The 18,100-nt window shown below is 41.6% G+C and overlaps 2 protein-coding genes across 3 annotated transcripts in view; one reads left to right on the top strand and one right to left on the bottom strand.

Annotated features, from left to right (window-relative positions):
- The window catches only part of LOC139472013 (ATP-dependent translocase ABCB1-like), a 161,448-nt gene that overhangs the window by 46,337 nt on the left and 97,011 nt on the right, over positions 1-18,100 (bottom strand). The gene's annotated exons all lie outside the window — the stretch shown is intronic.
- The window catches only part of LOC139472014 (uncharacterized), an 84,196-nt gene that overhangs the window by 18,387 nt on the left and 47,709 nt on the right, over positions 1-18,100 (top strand). Inside the window, exon 2 of one of the 2 annotated variants that reach the window (XM_071254522.1) lies at positions 14,687-14,827. In XM_071254522.1, the coding sequence (XP_071110623.1) occupies positions 14,749-14,827 (79 nt within the window). In that variant the 5' untranslated portion in view covers positions 14,687-14,748. Of the gene's footprint in view, positions 1-14,686; positions 14,828-18,100 lie in introns of those variants that run through there. The other variant, XM_071254524.1, reaches the window with a different exon arrangement.

Raw genomic sequence — 18,100 nt, 5'->3', positions numbered from 1 at the left:
AAAAATTTTGAGTTTTAATTTTAGAAATACACGATACAAAATAATACATATCTGAGGCCATTTGACATATGGTCCATTGAGGTCATTTTGCTCTGAAGCCAACCTTGACCTAGGATGCTGATCTTGGATGCCCAAGAGCCCTACCCAATATTTCAGCTCAGTAATCCTGGTAATACCATCACATATACTCGCATTTGACGGAGCATGCTGAGAAGGTTTATTGATTAAGAAACCATATCCTAAAACAATTTGCACAGTTGACAAGAATCATCTCTGTAGAAAAATGAATTACCATTCTCAATGAAATATGTCAGACCGATTTGTAAATGTGTGTAGAATGGAACATGCCATGAGGCATCTTCCCCTGTCCTGCCAACTGTGGACTGTGCATTGATCAGGAATCGTGCTTCCCTGCCGCAACCCACGACCAGCGAGGTCGCTCCGACCTCCCTAGGTCTGTGAATGGCACTGTCAGAATAACACTTTCACGGCACTGCTGAAGGGAAAGGTAGGTGGTGGTTGGCTGTTTGTGGTGATAGACGATGCATATGAGGGTTTGGCAAAATGTGAAATGAATAATTTGGTAAATTATTCAAAATAGGTGAAACGGTAAGGTAATATGTTCAAAATATGTCTGTAATCATCATGGCGTTGTTCAGCGACAGGTGCATCATTATCGTTTTTCATGCATGCCATTACAAAATTTTCAAAACGTTTGCACACCGTGTTGACTGTTCGATAGTGAATTCACCCATATCAAGGATAAGATATAAAAGGTTAATGAGGACCATTAGAAGGATATATATATATAATATATATGCTTCAATTCCTGACAATATGCAACAGGTGCCTTGGTTGGTCTCAAGGTCAGGTGTCATTTCAGTGTCTGGCATGTGTAAAGCTTAAGATGTTTGTTGGTTTGTTTTTAGTTTGTTTGTTGTTTAACGCCGCACTCAGCAATATTCCAGATGTCTGTAAATAATTAAGTCTGGACCAGACAATCCAGTGATTGATAACATGAGCATCGATCAACGCAATTGGGATCGATGACATGCATTAATCAAGTCAGCGAGCCTGATCATCCGATCCCCTTAGTCGCCTCTAATTATCTGAAGGGCTTGTGAAATATCTTAAAAATAACGATAAAAAACCCAGCTGGCATACATTTAACTGACTTTGAAATGTGAAGATTCCTTAAGTTTTATGGCCCGTAAAGATTCCGGGGTAGAATAGTTCTCCAAAAACCCATGCTTGACGTAAAAAGGCGACTATGCTTGTCGTAATAGGCGACTAACGGGATCGGGTGGTCAGGCTCGCTGACTTGGTTGATGCATGTCATCGATCCCAATTGCGTGGATCGATGCTCATGATATTAATCACTGGATTGTTTGGCCCAGACTCGATTATTTACCGACTCACCGACATATAGCTGGAATATTGCTGAGTGCGGCGTTAAACAACAAACCAACCAACCAATGAACTTGAGTCATCAATAACCCGCGCAAAGTTTGGAGAATGGCGTTAACACTTCGGCAACCACAATTCCTAGGCCATAATCAGTAACGCTGGCTCCTCAAAGACTCAAGGCCTTTCCGTGTCTTTTCAATCTCAACAAACTTGTACTACCAAGTAGACTGTGTGAACGACATCCAGATTCATGGTTCGCACAGAAGCAATACACCTGATGAAATAGACAAGCAGTCGCAGACATTGACAAGTATTCAGAGTTTTGCCGACACAAATAGCCTTTGAACTCTGATTTAGGGAGTGGGCATCAAAGCCTACTGTTTTGCTTTCATCATGAGTTTGGAAAGATAATATACTTTGGGATTTTGTGTAAAAGACTTTTTGCTCTTATATCATGGTTAACATTTATACTAAGTTATCTTATAATAATTAGATCTACATCAAGTGCTTTTATGAGTTATCATGGTGTAATATTTATACACCATTTCATATAATTATAGTTAGCAAGTAATAATTATCATCAGGTAAAATGCATATATAAAATATCAGTAGTTTCAGTTATAGCTTTTTAGATGGTTGCTAGCCTAAGGTATCAAGATCCCATCTCCCAGACAAAGGATATTTATTTAAGTATATCTGTCATCACCTACCGGGGTATATTAGAATAACATTACTTCAATTAAGACTCATTAAGGATTAGCCCCCATACAAGCTCGTCTATAGTGCTTAAGGATTAGCCCCCATACAAGCTCGTCTATAGGGCATTAAGGATTAGCCCCACACAAGCTCATCTATAGTGACACCCTAATCTCTTTCAAAGCATCCAGTAAATATGTCAACAAGATTAGTGCCAGTCCAACAGGATTAACATGATTTAGTATTTCCCTCTGTCCAGCCATCCATTTAGCATAGGACACAACCAATCGTGTATCAACCAATCACATTCCTTTCTATTGTTCAAACTTTCATTAAATACATACTGTAGCCAAGTTCTAGCAGAGAAGGGGTTTGACTCTCTTACAAAGCAGACCTCTCTCCCACAGCCCAGAGTGTGTACCGACTCTCTGTGGCACCCTCAGTTATTATCTAAGTATATTGTAAATTGTTAATTGTTCTTGTAAATAAAATTGTGATTAGTCTCCTGTGACTCTGGCTCTTTGCTGACTAATTCCCCAAGAAAACCAGCACGTCATTTGGAAGGTATTGTTCACCTAGAACAGTTCCATGATAATTTGGCGGAGAATCATCGTTTTCGGAACCACGGAGTCCAGGAACTAACTACAACCAACTACAAGAACCCATTGGAGGACATGTCCAACCGTGATCATCTGATGGAATAACAAGCAAGCTGCATCTACCTCTGACCTCAACACTGGATTAAAGACAACCAACTCCTGCAAAGACACCAACAAAGGAAGAAAAAGTCTTCAAATATTGTAAGTACTACATTGTTGATTACTTGTCTTCCTTTAATTTAGTACGGTACATACTAATAGGTGTCATGGCAAATATGGAGTCTGGTATGGAAAGTAACTTCGAAAGTGAAATTCCAACAGTGTCTTTAGTTACGCCCCTTGCCAAAAGTGTAATTCAGGCAAAATTTGGCACAAAAACAACAAATTGTTTAGTAGATACAGGGGCATCCATTTCTTGTATTTCGTCTGCTTTTCTGAGCACAGCTTTTGAAAACCTTACTCTTGGAAACTCACCCTTTCCACAGGTTAAAGGTGTTGGCGGCGAATTGCATAAAGTGTTAGGTTCAGTTGTGTTAGATTTTGTCATTGAGGATCAGGAATTTTCTCAAAGATTTTATGTTCTGCCTACACTACCAGAAGCAGTGATACTAGGTGAGAACTTCCTTGATGACAATGATGCAGTCTTAGATTATAGCTGTCATTCCTTGATACTTAACAACAGCACCTCAGATAGGCAATATATCAATTTCATAGCCAATTCAGTGCAAGAGATTAGTGGATTAGCAAAAACAATAGATCAGATTTACATCCCCCCTCAGAGTGAAATTCATTTTAAGGTTAGACTATCAGAGGTCAAAGAGGATTCCCTCATCCTGATTGAACCCATTGCTTCCCTCACTGCTCATTCTGAAGTAGCAGGTGGTAGAACTCTTTCCAAAGTGAAATGCAAAACTGCTACATTTAGGCTTATGAATCCCTCCCAAGAAGAAAAAGTTCTTGACAAGGGTACAGTTGTAGGCAAATTTAGTTACATTGACAAAGACTCTGTTTTTGAAATCGGCTCTGACCAACCATTCATCAGTACCGTTAACACCGACAATGAGAAGAGAGACAATGACACCAGGGATTATGTTAAAATTGCACAAGAATTAGGATTTGATTTGACCAATACACAACTGACTCCAGACCAACGACACAGACTACTTAGATTCTTGGGACAAAATAGAGACATGTTTTCAACGAGTCTTGCAGATTTAGGAAAGACTGACATGCACCAGCATATCATTGACACTGGCGACCACCCACCCGTTAAGTGTAGACCATATCGCCAATCCCCTCATCTCCAAAAAGTCACTGAAGAGCTTATAGATGATTTCCTGAAGTATGATTTGATCGAGGAGTCTACTTCTATGTATTCAGCTCCCATTATCCTAGTCAAGAAACGTGATAGCTCATATAGATTTGTTTGTGACTACAGAAAGTTGAATTCTGTCACTTTACCAATGTCATGGCCTCTTCCTGTTTTTGATGATGTTGTTGATAACATCGCCAATGCACAAGCTAAGATCTTCTCTACTTTAGACCTTGCTAATGGCTTCTTCCAAGTGCCATTACATGAAGATTCAAAGCATAAAACTGCTTTCGTCACCCATCAAGGCCTTTATCAGTTCAAACGTTTACCCCAAGGTTTGACAAATTCTCCACTTTGTTTTCAACAGCTCATGAGCAAGGTGCTAAGAAAATTGCTTTTTAAGGTTGCGCTGATTTACATTGATGATTTGATAATTTACAGCAAAAACTTTGAAGAGCATCTCCAACATTTGGAGCAAGTATTTTACTATCTGAAACAGGCAAAATTGACACTAAAGCCATCCAAATGCAATTTTGCAACGGACAAAGTTTCTTTTCTGGGTCATGTTTTATCATGTGGAGGTGTTCAAGTTGATGACAAAAAGATTGAAGCAATTAGAACCTTTCCAGTGCCCAAATCACAAAAGCAGATCCGCTCCTTCTTAGGTCTCACGAACTTCTACAGGAAGTATGTGAAAAATTACGCTCACATAGCGCTTCCACTGAATGCCTTGCTAAAGAAGCATTCAGAGGCAGAAGTAGGAAAGAAACCAAAGTTCCAATGGTCACTTGAGTGTGATCAGGCATTCAACACCCTCAAACATGCTATGAGTAATACACCTGTTCTGGCGTATCCAAATTTTGACAAAGAATTTCTTCTTGCAACTGATGCCAGTGATATGAGCATAGGTTTTGTTTTGAGTCAAAAAGACGAGAAAAATAATGAACATCCAATAGCTTTTGGTGGTAGAGCTCTTCATGGCAGTGAAAAGAACTGGAGCATTACAGAAAAGGAAGGCTTAGCTCTAGTTGAAGCCATTAGATCCTTTCGTCCATACCTTGCAAATTCCAAATTCACAGTCTACACTGATCATATAGCATTGAAATGGCTGAAATCCATCAAGGATGCCACAGGTAGGTTAGGGCGATGGTCTTTGGAACTTTCTACCTACACTTTTGACATTGTTCATCGCAGCGGCAAAGCCAATGGGAATGCCGATGCTCTCTCACGTAGGGAATATGAGGAAAATATTAACTGTAATGATCAGACAGAAGAAGATGCTGAGAAAACAGTCTTCTCAGTAACTTCAACTCAGCAAAGCAAATCAACTAGCAATACCACAATCTTGCCAAACACCCATTCATCCACACGGGTCACACAGACAACTCAGACTGAGGATATTTGCACACCTATTGTCAATCACTTAGAATCAGACACACAGACAACACATTGGTCAGTCACCTTTGAATATGAAGAGGATTATCAGTCAGTACCAGTTAATGTTGTTGCAGCATTACATGCTACAAATGCTGATGTTACCCAAGACACATTGGTTGAAGTAAGTATAAAAGAACATCCAAATTTACGTCACCTACAAAGGATTTGTCCAGATTTCATCCAAATCTTTGACTACAAAGAGGATGATGTCCTTCCACAAAATGAAAAGGATCGTCAAAAGATTCTTATTGAAGCCAATACTTTTGAAATTGATGAAGGCATCCTATACAGATTTGTTCCACAAAGACAGAAAGGCCATGCAGACAAGTTCATTAAACAGCTGGCAGTCCCAAGAACCCTCAGAAATCAAGTCCTGCAATCCTATCATGACTCAGAGTTTGGCGGTTGCCACCATGGGAAAGAAAGGATGCACAACACCATGAGACCTAAGTACTACTGGCCCAAAATGTACAGCGATATTGCCACTTATGTCCAGACATGTGAGGTATGTCAACAGACCAAGAGGCACTACCATGGCAAGAAGGCACCACTTCGTCCACTACCTGTAGAAGAGGTCTTCACCCGATGGCACGTTGACATTCTCGGTCCCCTGCCAACAACACCAGATAAGTACAAGTACATTTTGGTCATCACAGATGCATCATCTAGATGGTGTGAAGCTTTTCCACTTCGGACCCAAGAAGCCAAAGAAGTAGCAGATGTTCTCGTCAGAGAAATAATTTGTCGGTATGGCGCACCACGGACCTTAATTTCAGACAGAGGTCAGAACTTCATGTCCAAACTTATCAAAGCAATTTGTGAACTTTTGGCAATTAAATTTACCCATACCAGCCCATACCATCCTCAAACAAACAGCTGTGTAGAAAGGCTCAATTCCTATATCAATCAGTCACTAAGAGCCTATTGTAACAAGTCTCAAAATGATTGGCCCCGTTTCATTCCTGGCATCATGATGGCCTATCGGATGGCTCCAAATTCATCAACTCAAAAATCCCCATATGTTATGCTTTTCGGCCGAGAAATGAGAGCTCCACAAGATGTAGCATTAATTCCAAAAGAAAATTTAGGCCACAATAACAAAAGTTATCTTTCCAATTTGCTTGAGGAGCTTGAAATCACTAGAACAATCGCAGCTGAAAACACTGCTCGGGCTAAGGAGGTGTATTCAGAACAATATAATAGAAAGGCTAAAGAACCAGAATTCGCCCCAGGTCAAAGAGTTTGGCTTTACTGTCAAAAAGTTGAAAAAGGCCTTTCCAACAAATTAACCAAAAAGTGGTATGGTAGCTATTATATCGTCCATACAGGTCCAAATTATACCTACAAACTACGCCGAAGTTCTGACGACAAAATACACAAACCACTGGTCCATGCCAACCGTCTGAAGCCATATTTTGATCCTGCTGATCGTCCACAGTATCCTCCAGAACCATACCTCAATGACACCAGTAACATAGATTCAGGAGTCATGGATGACAATGAGGAACCAGTCAGTGATTCACAGCCTGACAGCAACAATTCCCCATCAACAAGTTCAACTTACCAGGCTACTGATCAGTCACCTCCACAACAGAAAGGTAAGAAGGTCAATTCCAAAACAAAGGCAGGTACTTCCAGCAACAAGAGTCCGAAGCAAACGACCCCAACAAAGAAGAAAAACCCTGCTTCAAGTACAACAGAAAAACCTACCAGTCCCACGGCAACAATGAAGGAAAATCATGCCACACCAGGTCCTAGTGCTCCAACCAAGGTAAATGAAAAGGTAAACAAAGGGAAAAGAGGAGTGAATAGTAAGCATCACCAGCCCAAATCCAGAAAACAAACTGACGACAGCCCGGTACAACCTCCAAGTCCAACATCAGCTAATCAAACCAAGGATATCCCTCAGGTTTTCAATCCAGAGGACATCCACTCAATTGTTAGTTCCAAGAGAGCAAACGGCAAAATCTACTACAGAGTGAAATGGAAGGATCAGGAAAGAGGAAACACATGGGAGTATGGCAGCAGCATTCCAGACTCCATTCGGAGAGAATTTCACCTCAAAAGAAGTATGTCAGGAAAACGTCGAAAACGTCCACTGAAGAATCATAAGTTTTTCGACCAAAAGGAAACAGCACAAGACAATAAATCAGTCAATGTTCTGTCAGGTAATTCAATGTCAGGGAATGTCCAGCAAGTCAACACCAAACCATGCATAGAATTAGTTGTCAAACCATATCTGTTTTTTCCAAAACACCTACGAAAAATAGATCATAAAATAGAAAGAGTTCTGGGCATTGAAATTATTCAAGGAGACTGCTATGTCAAGGTCTTATATAAAGGATTTCCTGATACTGACTTCACATGCTATTTTGAAAGTGTTCCTCCCCACCTCATACAGCGCTACCTTGATGATAGCTGGGAGGATCTCCGTAATTGGTCCTGTCTAGAAGATAATCCTCGATATGATCCAGAGGAAGCACCAATTTATAAATCCCAAAGGGTTATTTTTCCACATGAAGACTTTGGAAACATGAACACCTTTTACTACCGTATTTCACTCACAGACATTAGTCCCCATGGACCATACCAGGATCAACTCGCCGTACATACCGAACAATGCCAATTGAACATATTCTTGATCAAAATACAAAATCTCCTGAATAAACGGTGCAAATCACGAAACAGCTATTAGCTGTATCTTGTTATGTTTACTTGTGTCCAGTCTTTTCACTATGGGTTGCCAGTTGAGAACAAATGGCATCAGCCTGATCATCTGAGTTATTTGTATCACAGCAAATTTTGAGCATTGACCTGATCAACCAATCTCAAAAGCGAAGTGAAACGAAACCGAACCATACTGCGAATCGAAACCCAAACCGCACCGAAGCGAAGCAAACCATACTGCGAATCGAACCCAAACCGCACCGAAGCGAAGCGAACCATACTGCGAATCGAAACCCAAACCGCACCGAAGCGAAGCAAACCGTACTGCGAATCGAAACCCAAACCGCACCGAAGCGAAGCAAACCATACTGCGAATCGAACCCAAACCGCACCGAAGCGAAGCAAACCATACTGCGAATCGAACCCAAACCGCACCGAAGCGAAGCAAACCGTACTGCGAATCGAAACCCAAACCGCACCGAAGCGAAGCAAACCATACTGCGAATCGAAACCCAAACCGTACCGAAGCGAAGCAAACCATACTGCGAATCGAACCCAAACCATACCGAAGCGAAGCAAACCGTACCGAAGCAAAATAAACCAAACCCTATCACATTGAACCGAACGAAAATCAAAGCGAAACAAACCAAATTGAAATAAAGCAAACTTAACAACCGAAATGAACCAAAACAAAGAAAAGGCAAACCAAATAGTTACGAAAACTAACAAAGAATTCTAAAAAGGTTATACACCTTTCTAACACCTTTTGTATACCGTATTAGTGTAATAAACGATGCACTTGTTATATGCACATGCACATATATGTATATATAATTCGTCTAATGATTGTATCCAAAAAATAGAAGGATATTACTATTTTTCTCATGATATACTTTTGTAATTTGCCGCCAATACATTTTTCCTGGCCATGACACCGTTTAGTAATAATTATGTACTGATCTTTTACATCATAATTATCATATTTGTTTTATTTTCTAGTTAATACAGACAAACTGAGGAAATATTTATATATGACATATTATTTGAACATGCTAACTCTCTTTTCTTTGTTTCCATGTAAAACCTCCATGGACACAGCCTACTATCTTGCAACCCCAATCCAGGATGTGGAACTCAAGGCCTCCTACATCACCCATAAAACCACCAGTACAGAGTGCCAAGACAAGCCAGCTCCACATCCAGATTCCCTGATGACAGCATTTTTATATTATGTTTTCCTTATATCAAAGAGACTCTATAATAATTATTATTCACTACTACCAGTTTAACTTTATACATTGTCCATCTAAGCCTTCATTATTTTTATTTTTACACGTTTGGGGTCCAAACTTTTTCAGACGGAGGGGAAGTTATCATGGTTAACATTTATACTAAGTTATCTTATAATAATTAGATCTACATCAAGTGCTTTTATGAGTTATCATGGTGTAATATTTATACACCATTTCATATAATTATAGTTAGCAAGTAATAATTATCATCAGGTAAAATGCATATATAAAATATCAGTAGTTTCAGTTATAGCTTTTTAGATGGTTGCTAGCCTAAGGTATCAAGATCCCATCTCCCAGACAAAGGATATTTATTTAAGTATATCTGTCATCACCTACCGGGGTATATTAGAATAACATTACTTCAATTAAGACTCATTAAGGATTAGCCCCCATACAAGCTCGTCTATAGTGCTTAAGGATTAGCCCCCATACAAGCTCGTCTATAGGGCATTAAGGATTAGCCCCACACAAGCTCATCTATAGTGACACCCTAATCTCTTTCAAAGCATCCAGTAAATATGTCAACAAGATTAGTGCCAGTCCAACAGGATTAACATGATTTAGTATTTCCCTCTGTCCAGCCATCCATTTAGCATAGGACACAACCAATCGTGTATCAACCAATCACATTCCTTTCTATTGTTCAAACTTTCATTAAATACATACTGTAGCCAAGTTCTAGCAGATTCGCTTGCCTGATGGTCAGTCAGTATTCACGGCTGAATTGGAGGCAATTCATCATGCACTCAAACTCATACCGGAACTCCCGGAAGCAAAGGCAGTCGTCCTATCAGACTCGCTAAGTGCACTTCAGGCCATCAGTGGGAGAAACTCAAACTCCAGGCCAAACACAGTCAACAATATTCTATACGAATATACAAAACTATCGGACCAAGGGCAACAGGTGGAGCTGTGTTGGATCCCCTCTCACATAGATATTCATGGAAATGAAAAAGCAGACTCACTGGCGAAGCTAGCTCTAGACAAAGCGGATATAGAGCCTATTCCCTTTAGTAAACTAGAGATAAAAAGCAAAATCAAAGCCTCCATAGCAAAAAGATGGCAAGCCCAATGGGACGCAAGTAAGATCGGCAGATGGCTATACAAAATTCAACCCAAGGTCCAACAAAAGCCAAACTCATACTCAAATGAAAGGAAAATTGAAACTGCTATCTCACGCCTCAGACTTGGTCACAAAAAGCACTATGACAAGGTTTGTTCATCTTGCAATCAGGCTGAAACCATTGACCACCTGTTACTAGAATGTCAAGACCATGCCCCAGCCCGGGCTAGGTTAAAACAAGAATTGCAGTTAGATCCGCTATCTGTCATAGATCTCCTAAAGCCAAGAGATGCAATAGCGAAGGCCAAACTAACTCTATTTCTGAGAGATGGACAGCTGCTCGAACGTATATAAACAGAGCAGCCACGGATAAAAATGAAATTATATCAATATAAGAAAAAAGAAATCATATCAATGCAAAAACAGAAATTATGTGAACACCGAACTCACAATATATATGTGAACCCTTCTCACACACAGGAGTCCCAAAGAGGGACAGGTCAGCCGAAATTGCCTAGGCAGAAGGCGACCTCTTAAACACCTAATACAACAACAACAACAACAGTTCTAGCAGAGAAGGGGTTTGACTCTCTTACAAAGCAGACCTCTCTCCCACAGCCCAGAGTGTGTACCGACTCTCTGTGGCACCCTCAGTTATTATCTAAGTATATTGTAAATTGTTAATTGTTCTTGTAAATAAAATTGTGATTAGTCTCCTGTGACTCTGGCTCTTTGCTGACTAATTCCCCAAGAAAACCAGCACGTCATTTGGAAGGTATTGTTCACCTAGAACAGTTCCATGATACTTACATCAGACATTTTAGAAAGTCAATTTCACTTGTTATCAATCATGTCTGTCAAACTATATTTATCTTATTACAGCAGTTTTTGAAAAGGATATTTTGGAATAGATACATAGTGAAGGCTGAAGATAATCATGTGATAGCATCCTTGGAGTTCATTGGTGTGGAAATGGGTCAAGAATTGCCCTCGGTCAGTATCTGATTTAACGCATTCAAATGATAATTGCAACCAAATTCTTTGCTCATGGATTTGGGCTTCAGATGTACTTTTTGCGATATTATTCATGTCTCGATAGTAGTGCGGGATGTGATACACCAGATTTGTATTGCATCGCAGTGTATTGCGTGATGTATGGGAAACATTATGAGTGAGTTGGGTTTATCACTGCTTAAACAGTATCAATCTCATTAAAATTGGATCTTAGTTCTCGCTACCGCTAAACAAAGATCTGAGGACATCCCATTACGGGTCACGTCAGACCGACCTTGCGCGAACTTTGACCGACCAATGGAATGACCAATCAGAAGGCAGCTTTCTCATGCTTTACGGCACAAATTTCAAATTGGAGACTACGCTTCGAAACATATTTTGACAAATTCCTGATTACAAATTTGAAACCTGAACAAAACACATTCTGGAATGGCTAATTGATGGTCAAGATTGTATGGATTCAGTCGTTAAACCCGTAACTATCGTTCGGAATACCCCATGATAAAGTTTTCGAGATTGCATGATAAGATTTCACATTCTAACTGTCACTTTCATAATCTGGTAAGCGACGCACTGATTGGTCGGATGAAAGGTAGTTCAGACGTGACCCCTAATGGGATGTCCTCAGATCTTTGTTTAGCAGTAGCGAGAAACTAAGGTCTGATTTTAATGAGATTGAAACAGTATTCCAGTTATATGGCGGCATGACAGGTTAATGTGGGAAAAAAGTCAGAAGTGATGCAGGTCTCAGATGTTTACCACTTCGGTGAAACCCACAAGCATGGGTATGGTGCTGACAAACCTAGAAACATAATCAGCTGATAATCAGAGTGAACCAGGTTCTGAACCCACAACCATGTTTCTAGCATCCCCAAGGGATGCAACTCAAGCCAACTGCAGCACAAACTACTGGGCCACCCGTGCCCCCTGACAGATCCATGAAAGAGACCTCACCTTAATTACTGAACTTCCAAGGAATATATTTGATCATTTCTTCTTACCTGAATTAAAAGATTAAATAATGCTCCAATACCAGTTGTTGCACAGTGGATCTAAACCATTTTGAGCTGGTTTAACTTAAATGAAAACAATACTATATTTGATTGACTTGACTGTTGGTATGACCAAGGAAGTAGGCGTGACAACCTGTTATTAAACTATGGAGGATCTACAAGAAACTAAACATGATTCTCTTAATTATGTGAAGAAAAGATGAATTAACTACAGTGAGTGAGAATGGTTTTACGCCGCTTTTAGCAATATTCCAGCAATATCAAGGTGGGGGACACCAGAAATAGGCTTCACACATTGTACCCAATGTCGGGATGGCATCCCTAGGGCAGCCTAATGCTAACTGACTGATTGATGCCTGCTATCGTCTTACATCTGTCCACAACCATCGCATTTCACATGCAGTCACAGCCACATGTTTGTGTATTCATGCAATGCGATCTTTATACATTGGGTGTGATTTGGAGAACAGTTCAATAATTTAAAACAACATGTCTTCAGAAAACCACTTATGCAATGGTTCTCCAGAGGTTAGGTGCATCTCAATACCAGTGTGTCATGAGGTCATGTGACCGCCTCCGTGGTCTAGTGGTAGAACGTTAAAAGATGGTACTTGTTGTTACCCTGTCTGGCGCTCGGCATTAAGGGGCTAAAACAAGGACTGGTCGGCTCGGAGTCAGTTTACTGTGTCTGAGTAGGGTATTCATGTCAAACTGTAGCATGGTATCTCAGTGAGCTAGCACTATAAATCGGCATCAGTCCGGACTAGTACAAGCAGCCACACAAACACACACACGTACATGCACGTCGCTATATAAGTGAAATAATCTTGGACGCGACATTAAACCCCATTTCACCTCAACTCACCGTGAGGTCATGTATCAGAACAAATCCACACAAGCGTAAAAAGAACTTTTGAAAAAAGTACAAATATTCTTAGTAAATACAATTTTTGTAACATGTACAACAGGCCATTTTTATTTTAATTGACTTGAAATTACTTGTTTGATTTATTTTGGTAGGCCGGCTTTCTTTTCTTTGATGATGGAATATGTTTCCTTTGCATGACAGGTGGAGAGTTTCTGTAGGGGCTCAGGTCTGGTATTGCAGCTTTCCTAGGGAGAGACATCTACCCAGACAAAGTGTATCCACCATGTCCACACAGCCCTAACCAACACACGCTATTATTATAACATTACAACTTTCACAGGAGGTAATTATTCCTCCGTGGTTGCAGCACATCTGGGAATGAGACAAGCCCAAGTTCGCAGTCATGTGGGATTAATTTAGCTATGCTAATTGGCCAAACTTTAACCTGACAAGCTAGAAACAAGTCTTCTTGTTAATCTTTGCAAGGAGGTCATAGAAAAAAATCTAGGGCAATGGCTTTTCACACGCAAATGTTTAAAACTTCAGGGTTTCTGTCATTGATGGCTTGTATGTAATTATGGAGTCAGTTTGTACATGTTGTAGGGAATTTCTGTTTCTTGTCCTCTTGTCAAGTTTTGTGTCCATTTGCAGCCAAGCAGTAACTTCCCAGTTGTATGCAAAGGCACTTGTGTCATGTGATCGAGACATTTGTGTCATGTGATCCAGACATTTATGTCATGTGATTTAGACATTTGTGTCATTCGATCCAGACATTTGTGTCATGTGATCCAGATATTTGTGTCTTGTGATTTAGACATTTGTGTCTTGTGATTCAGGCACTTGTGTCTTGTGATTCAGGCACTTGTGTCTTGTGATTCAGGCACTTGCAGAACATGATCGATGATGAAGACACTTGTTTCATTTGATCCAGACATTAGTGTCATTCCATCCAGACATTTGTGTTATTCGATCCAGACATTTGTGTCATGTGATCCAGACATTTGTGTCTTGTGATTCAGGCACTTGTGTCTTGTGATTCAGGCACTTGCAGAACATGATCGATGATGAAGACACTAGTGTCATGTGATTTAGACATTTGTGTCTTGTGATTCAGGCACTTGTGTCTTGTGATTCAGGCACTTGCAGAACATGATCGATGATGAAGACACTAGTGTCATGTGATTTAGACATTTGTGTCTTGTGATTCAGGCACTTGTGTCTTGTGATTCAGGCAGTTGTGTCTTGTGATTCAGGCACTTGCAGAACATGATGTGTGTCTGTTAACCTTTGTTCAACGGTGTTTGTACAATTGCAGGTCTGCAGTGGTTGGATGTAGCTCACCTGCACTCATCAAGATGGGTGTTTCCACGACAGGACATGCCAGAGATATGTGTGCAGCATCGTCACGGTGATCAGGAATCAACTGCAGGCCGGGAGCTTCTGCTGCTGAAGACAGGTAAGTCTCCATCACCAGCTCCTTCACCCAAATAACTTCTGATTACATGAAGAGATCTTTCAGATGCCAAATCCAAGGACTGTTCTCGTGTATCAACATATGTGTGATATTTCACATAAAAAAAACAGTCTCAGACTCTGTGAAGGTTTCGCCACAGGTTCCAACAGTACTCTGAAAGCATTCCGACTGGACCTAATGATCTGAACTGTTTCAAGGGAGACAAAGCTCAGGTCAACAGGCAGTCCCAGCAAGTTATTGCAGTCATACTAATCTTACTTGCATTTAATCCTACTGGGTAGCCATTCACTGCTGACTGGAGGCATATTTCGACAAAGTTTCTTGCCAAAGCAAACTCACGGGATTCAAGCTGGTGAATCAGAGCTGAGCTGAAATGGGGTTTAACGTCGCGTCCAACATTATTGCACTTATATAGCGACGTGCATGTATGTGTGTGTGGCTGTTTGTACTAGTCCGGACTGATGAGGATTTTTAGTGCTAGCTCACTGAGATACCATGCCGCAGTTTATCATGAATATCCCACTCAGACACAATATACCGACTCCAAGCCGACCAGTCCTTGTTTTAGCCCCTTAATGCCGAGCGCCAGGCAGGGTAACAACAAGTACCATCTTTTAACGTCTTTTGGTATGACGTGGCTGGGGATCAAACCCCGGACCTTCCACTCCCCGGGCGGACACTCTACCACTAGACCACGGAGGCGGTTTGGTGAATCAGACACCCGTCCACCTACGCTCCGTGAATAACGTTGCTTAACTTCGCCTGTTTTGTGACCTGTGTGTTTTACACAGGACCACGTGTCACCACAATCAATAAGGCCATCCTCTACAGTACCACACATCTTTATACAGACATTATTCAATATAATGACATCAATGTTTTTTGCATGAATGGAGTACAAACCTATGATGTAAATTCTTTTTAAATATATGTCCACAATTATAGCATCACCTTTTCTCAGACTGCTTGTGTAACCATTATTAGACAAGAAACTGTAAACAACAAAACGATATTGCAACACAAGCCCCGCCTAGTCATTATCAGCCAATCAGGAAATAGTTGTCCTTTAGTGAGCAGTGCCTAATTTATTTTCGGTTTATGGAAACAAAAGCACATAAAATTGCTCTGTTAGCCAATCAAATGCATGGGAATCACTTGCAAGATTTGTTTATTAGGCATTTCTGTCAGCTAATTATAGGTTACGCCCCTTTAAGATGAGACAGACATGTATGGCTAAAGATAAATCTTCACAAGCTGATGTTTTTATGTGTTCTGTTAATGAAAGCAAACAAACCAGTACCCTCAACATATGAACTGTCTATCGCCACCCTGTCAGGTCATCGTAAACAGACACAACCATAATGTCAGTTCAATGCAGGAAAACTAGAAACCCATTTTCCTGAACATGTAAAAAGTGACATTATTGTTGTCAGAAAGATGCAGAAAATGAAGGATATGGGTTATTTTTAGCTAAGTGGCAAGCATGTACATTTGGGCCCACATCGATCAATCATTGGAGTGGCTGCATGTTTTTGTACTCATCCTGGAAGTGTTCTACCTGCTGGCTCGACATGCGTGACCTCAAACTGGGGTCAGCCTACTCCAGTCTTGTCCACAGGGCAGTAGACCTGGGTCCATGTGTACAAAGTGGGCACAAATCAAAGTGCTACAATCACGACAAGGATCATACCTCCCATACCTTAACATGGAACTTACGACAGTCATGGCACTGAGGATCGCTTTGTGCAAGTGGGCCCAGTTTACCTCGGTAAATGATCTTTACGAGTTTCAGGAACTGAAAGGGGATGAGTATTATGAGACTGTCAGAGATGAGAAGGGGATGATTATAGGCTGCTAGAGCTGAAAAGGGGATAAGTTTAGGCTGCTGGAGCTGAAATGGTGATGGGTATAGGCTGCTGGAGCTGAGAAGGGAATGAGTATAGGCTGAAGAGGGGATGAGTATCGGCTGCTAGAGCTGAAGAAGGGATGAGTATCGGCTGCTAGAGCTGAAAAGGGGATGAGTATAGGCTGCTGGAGCTGAAAAGGGGGAGTATCGGCTGCTGGAGCTGAAAAGGGGGAGTATCGGCTGCTGGAGCTGAAAAGGGGGAGTATCGGCTGCTAGAGCTGAAGAAGGGATGAGTATAGGCTGCTAGAGCTGAAAAGGGGGAGTATCGGCTGCTGGAGCTGAAAAGGGGGAGTATCGGCTGCTAGAGCTGAAAAGGGGATGAGTATCGGCTGCTGGAGCTGAAAAGGGGGAGTATCGGCTGCTGGAGCTGAAAAGGGGGAGTATCAGCTGCTGGAGCTGAAAAGGGGAAGTATCGGCTGCTGGAGCTGAAAAGGGGATGAGTATCGGCTGCTGGAGCTGAAAAGGGGAAGTATCGGCTGCTGGAGCTGAAAAGGGGATGAGTATCGGCTGCTAGAGCTGAAAAGGGGATGAGTATCGGCTGCTAGAGCTGAAAAGGGGATGAGTATCGGCTGCTAGAGCTAAAGAAGGGATGAGTATAGGCTGCTGGAGCTGAAAAGGGGGAGTATCGGCTGCTGAAGCTGAAAAGGGGGAGTATCGGCTGCTGGAGCTGAAAAGGGGGAGTATCGGCTGCTGTAGCTGAATATGGGGAGTATCGGCCGCTGGAGCTGAAAAGGGGGAGTATCGGCTGCTGAAGCTGAAAAGGGGGAGTATCGGCTGCTGGAGCTGAAAAGGGGGAGTATCGGCTGCTGAAGCTGAAAAGGGGATGAGTATCGGCTGCTGGAGCTGAAAAGGGGGAGTATCGGCTGCTGGAGGTGAAAAGGGGGAGTATCGGCTGCTGAAGCTGAAAAGGGGGAGTATCGGCTGCTGGAGGTGAAAAGGGGGAGTATCGGCTGCTGGAGGTGAAAAGGGGGAGTATCGGCTGCTGGAGCTGAAAAGGGGGAGTATCGGCTGCTAGAGCTGAAAAGGGGGAGTATTGGCTGCTGGAGCTGAAAAGGGGGAGTATCGGCTGCTAGAGCTGAAAAGAGGGAGTATCGGCTGCTGGAGGTGAAAAGGGGGAGTATCGGCTGCTCGAGTTGAAAAGGGGGAGTATCGGCTGCTAGAGCTGAAAAGAGGGAGTATCGGCTGCTGGAGGTGAAAAGGGGGAGTATCGGCTGCTGGAGGTGAAAAGGGGGAGTATTGGCTGCTTGAGCTGAAAAGGGGATGGTTATGATATTGGGGAAATTGTCTTATCAAATATATGCATCATTGCATTGTGTTTAAGAAAATAGCAAGCTTGTAACATCGTATTA

Source organism: Haliotis cracherodii, unplaced genomic scaffold (assembly GCF_022045235.1).
Source record: "Haliotis cracherodii isolate W230 unplaced genomic scaffold, xgHalCrac1.p SCAF_23, whole genome shotgun sequence".
Taxonomy (NCBI): Eukaryota; Metazoa; Mollusca; class Gastropoda; order Lepetellida; family Haliotidae; genus Haliotis; species Haliotis cracherodii.
This window is presented reverse-complemented; position numbering and strand designations above follow the sequence as displayed.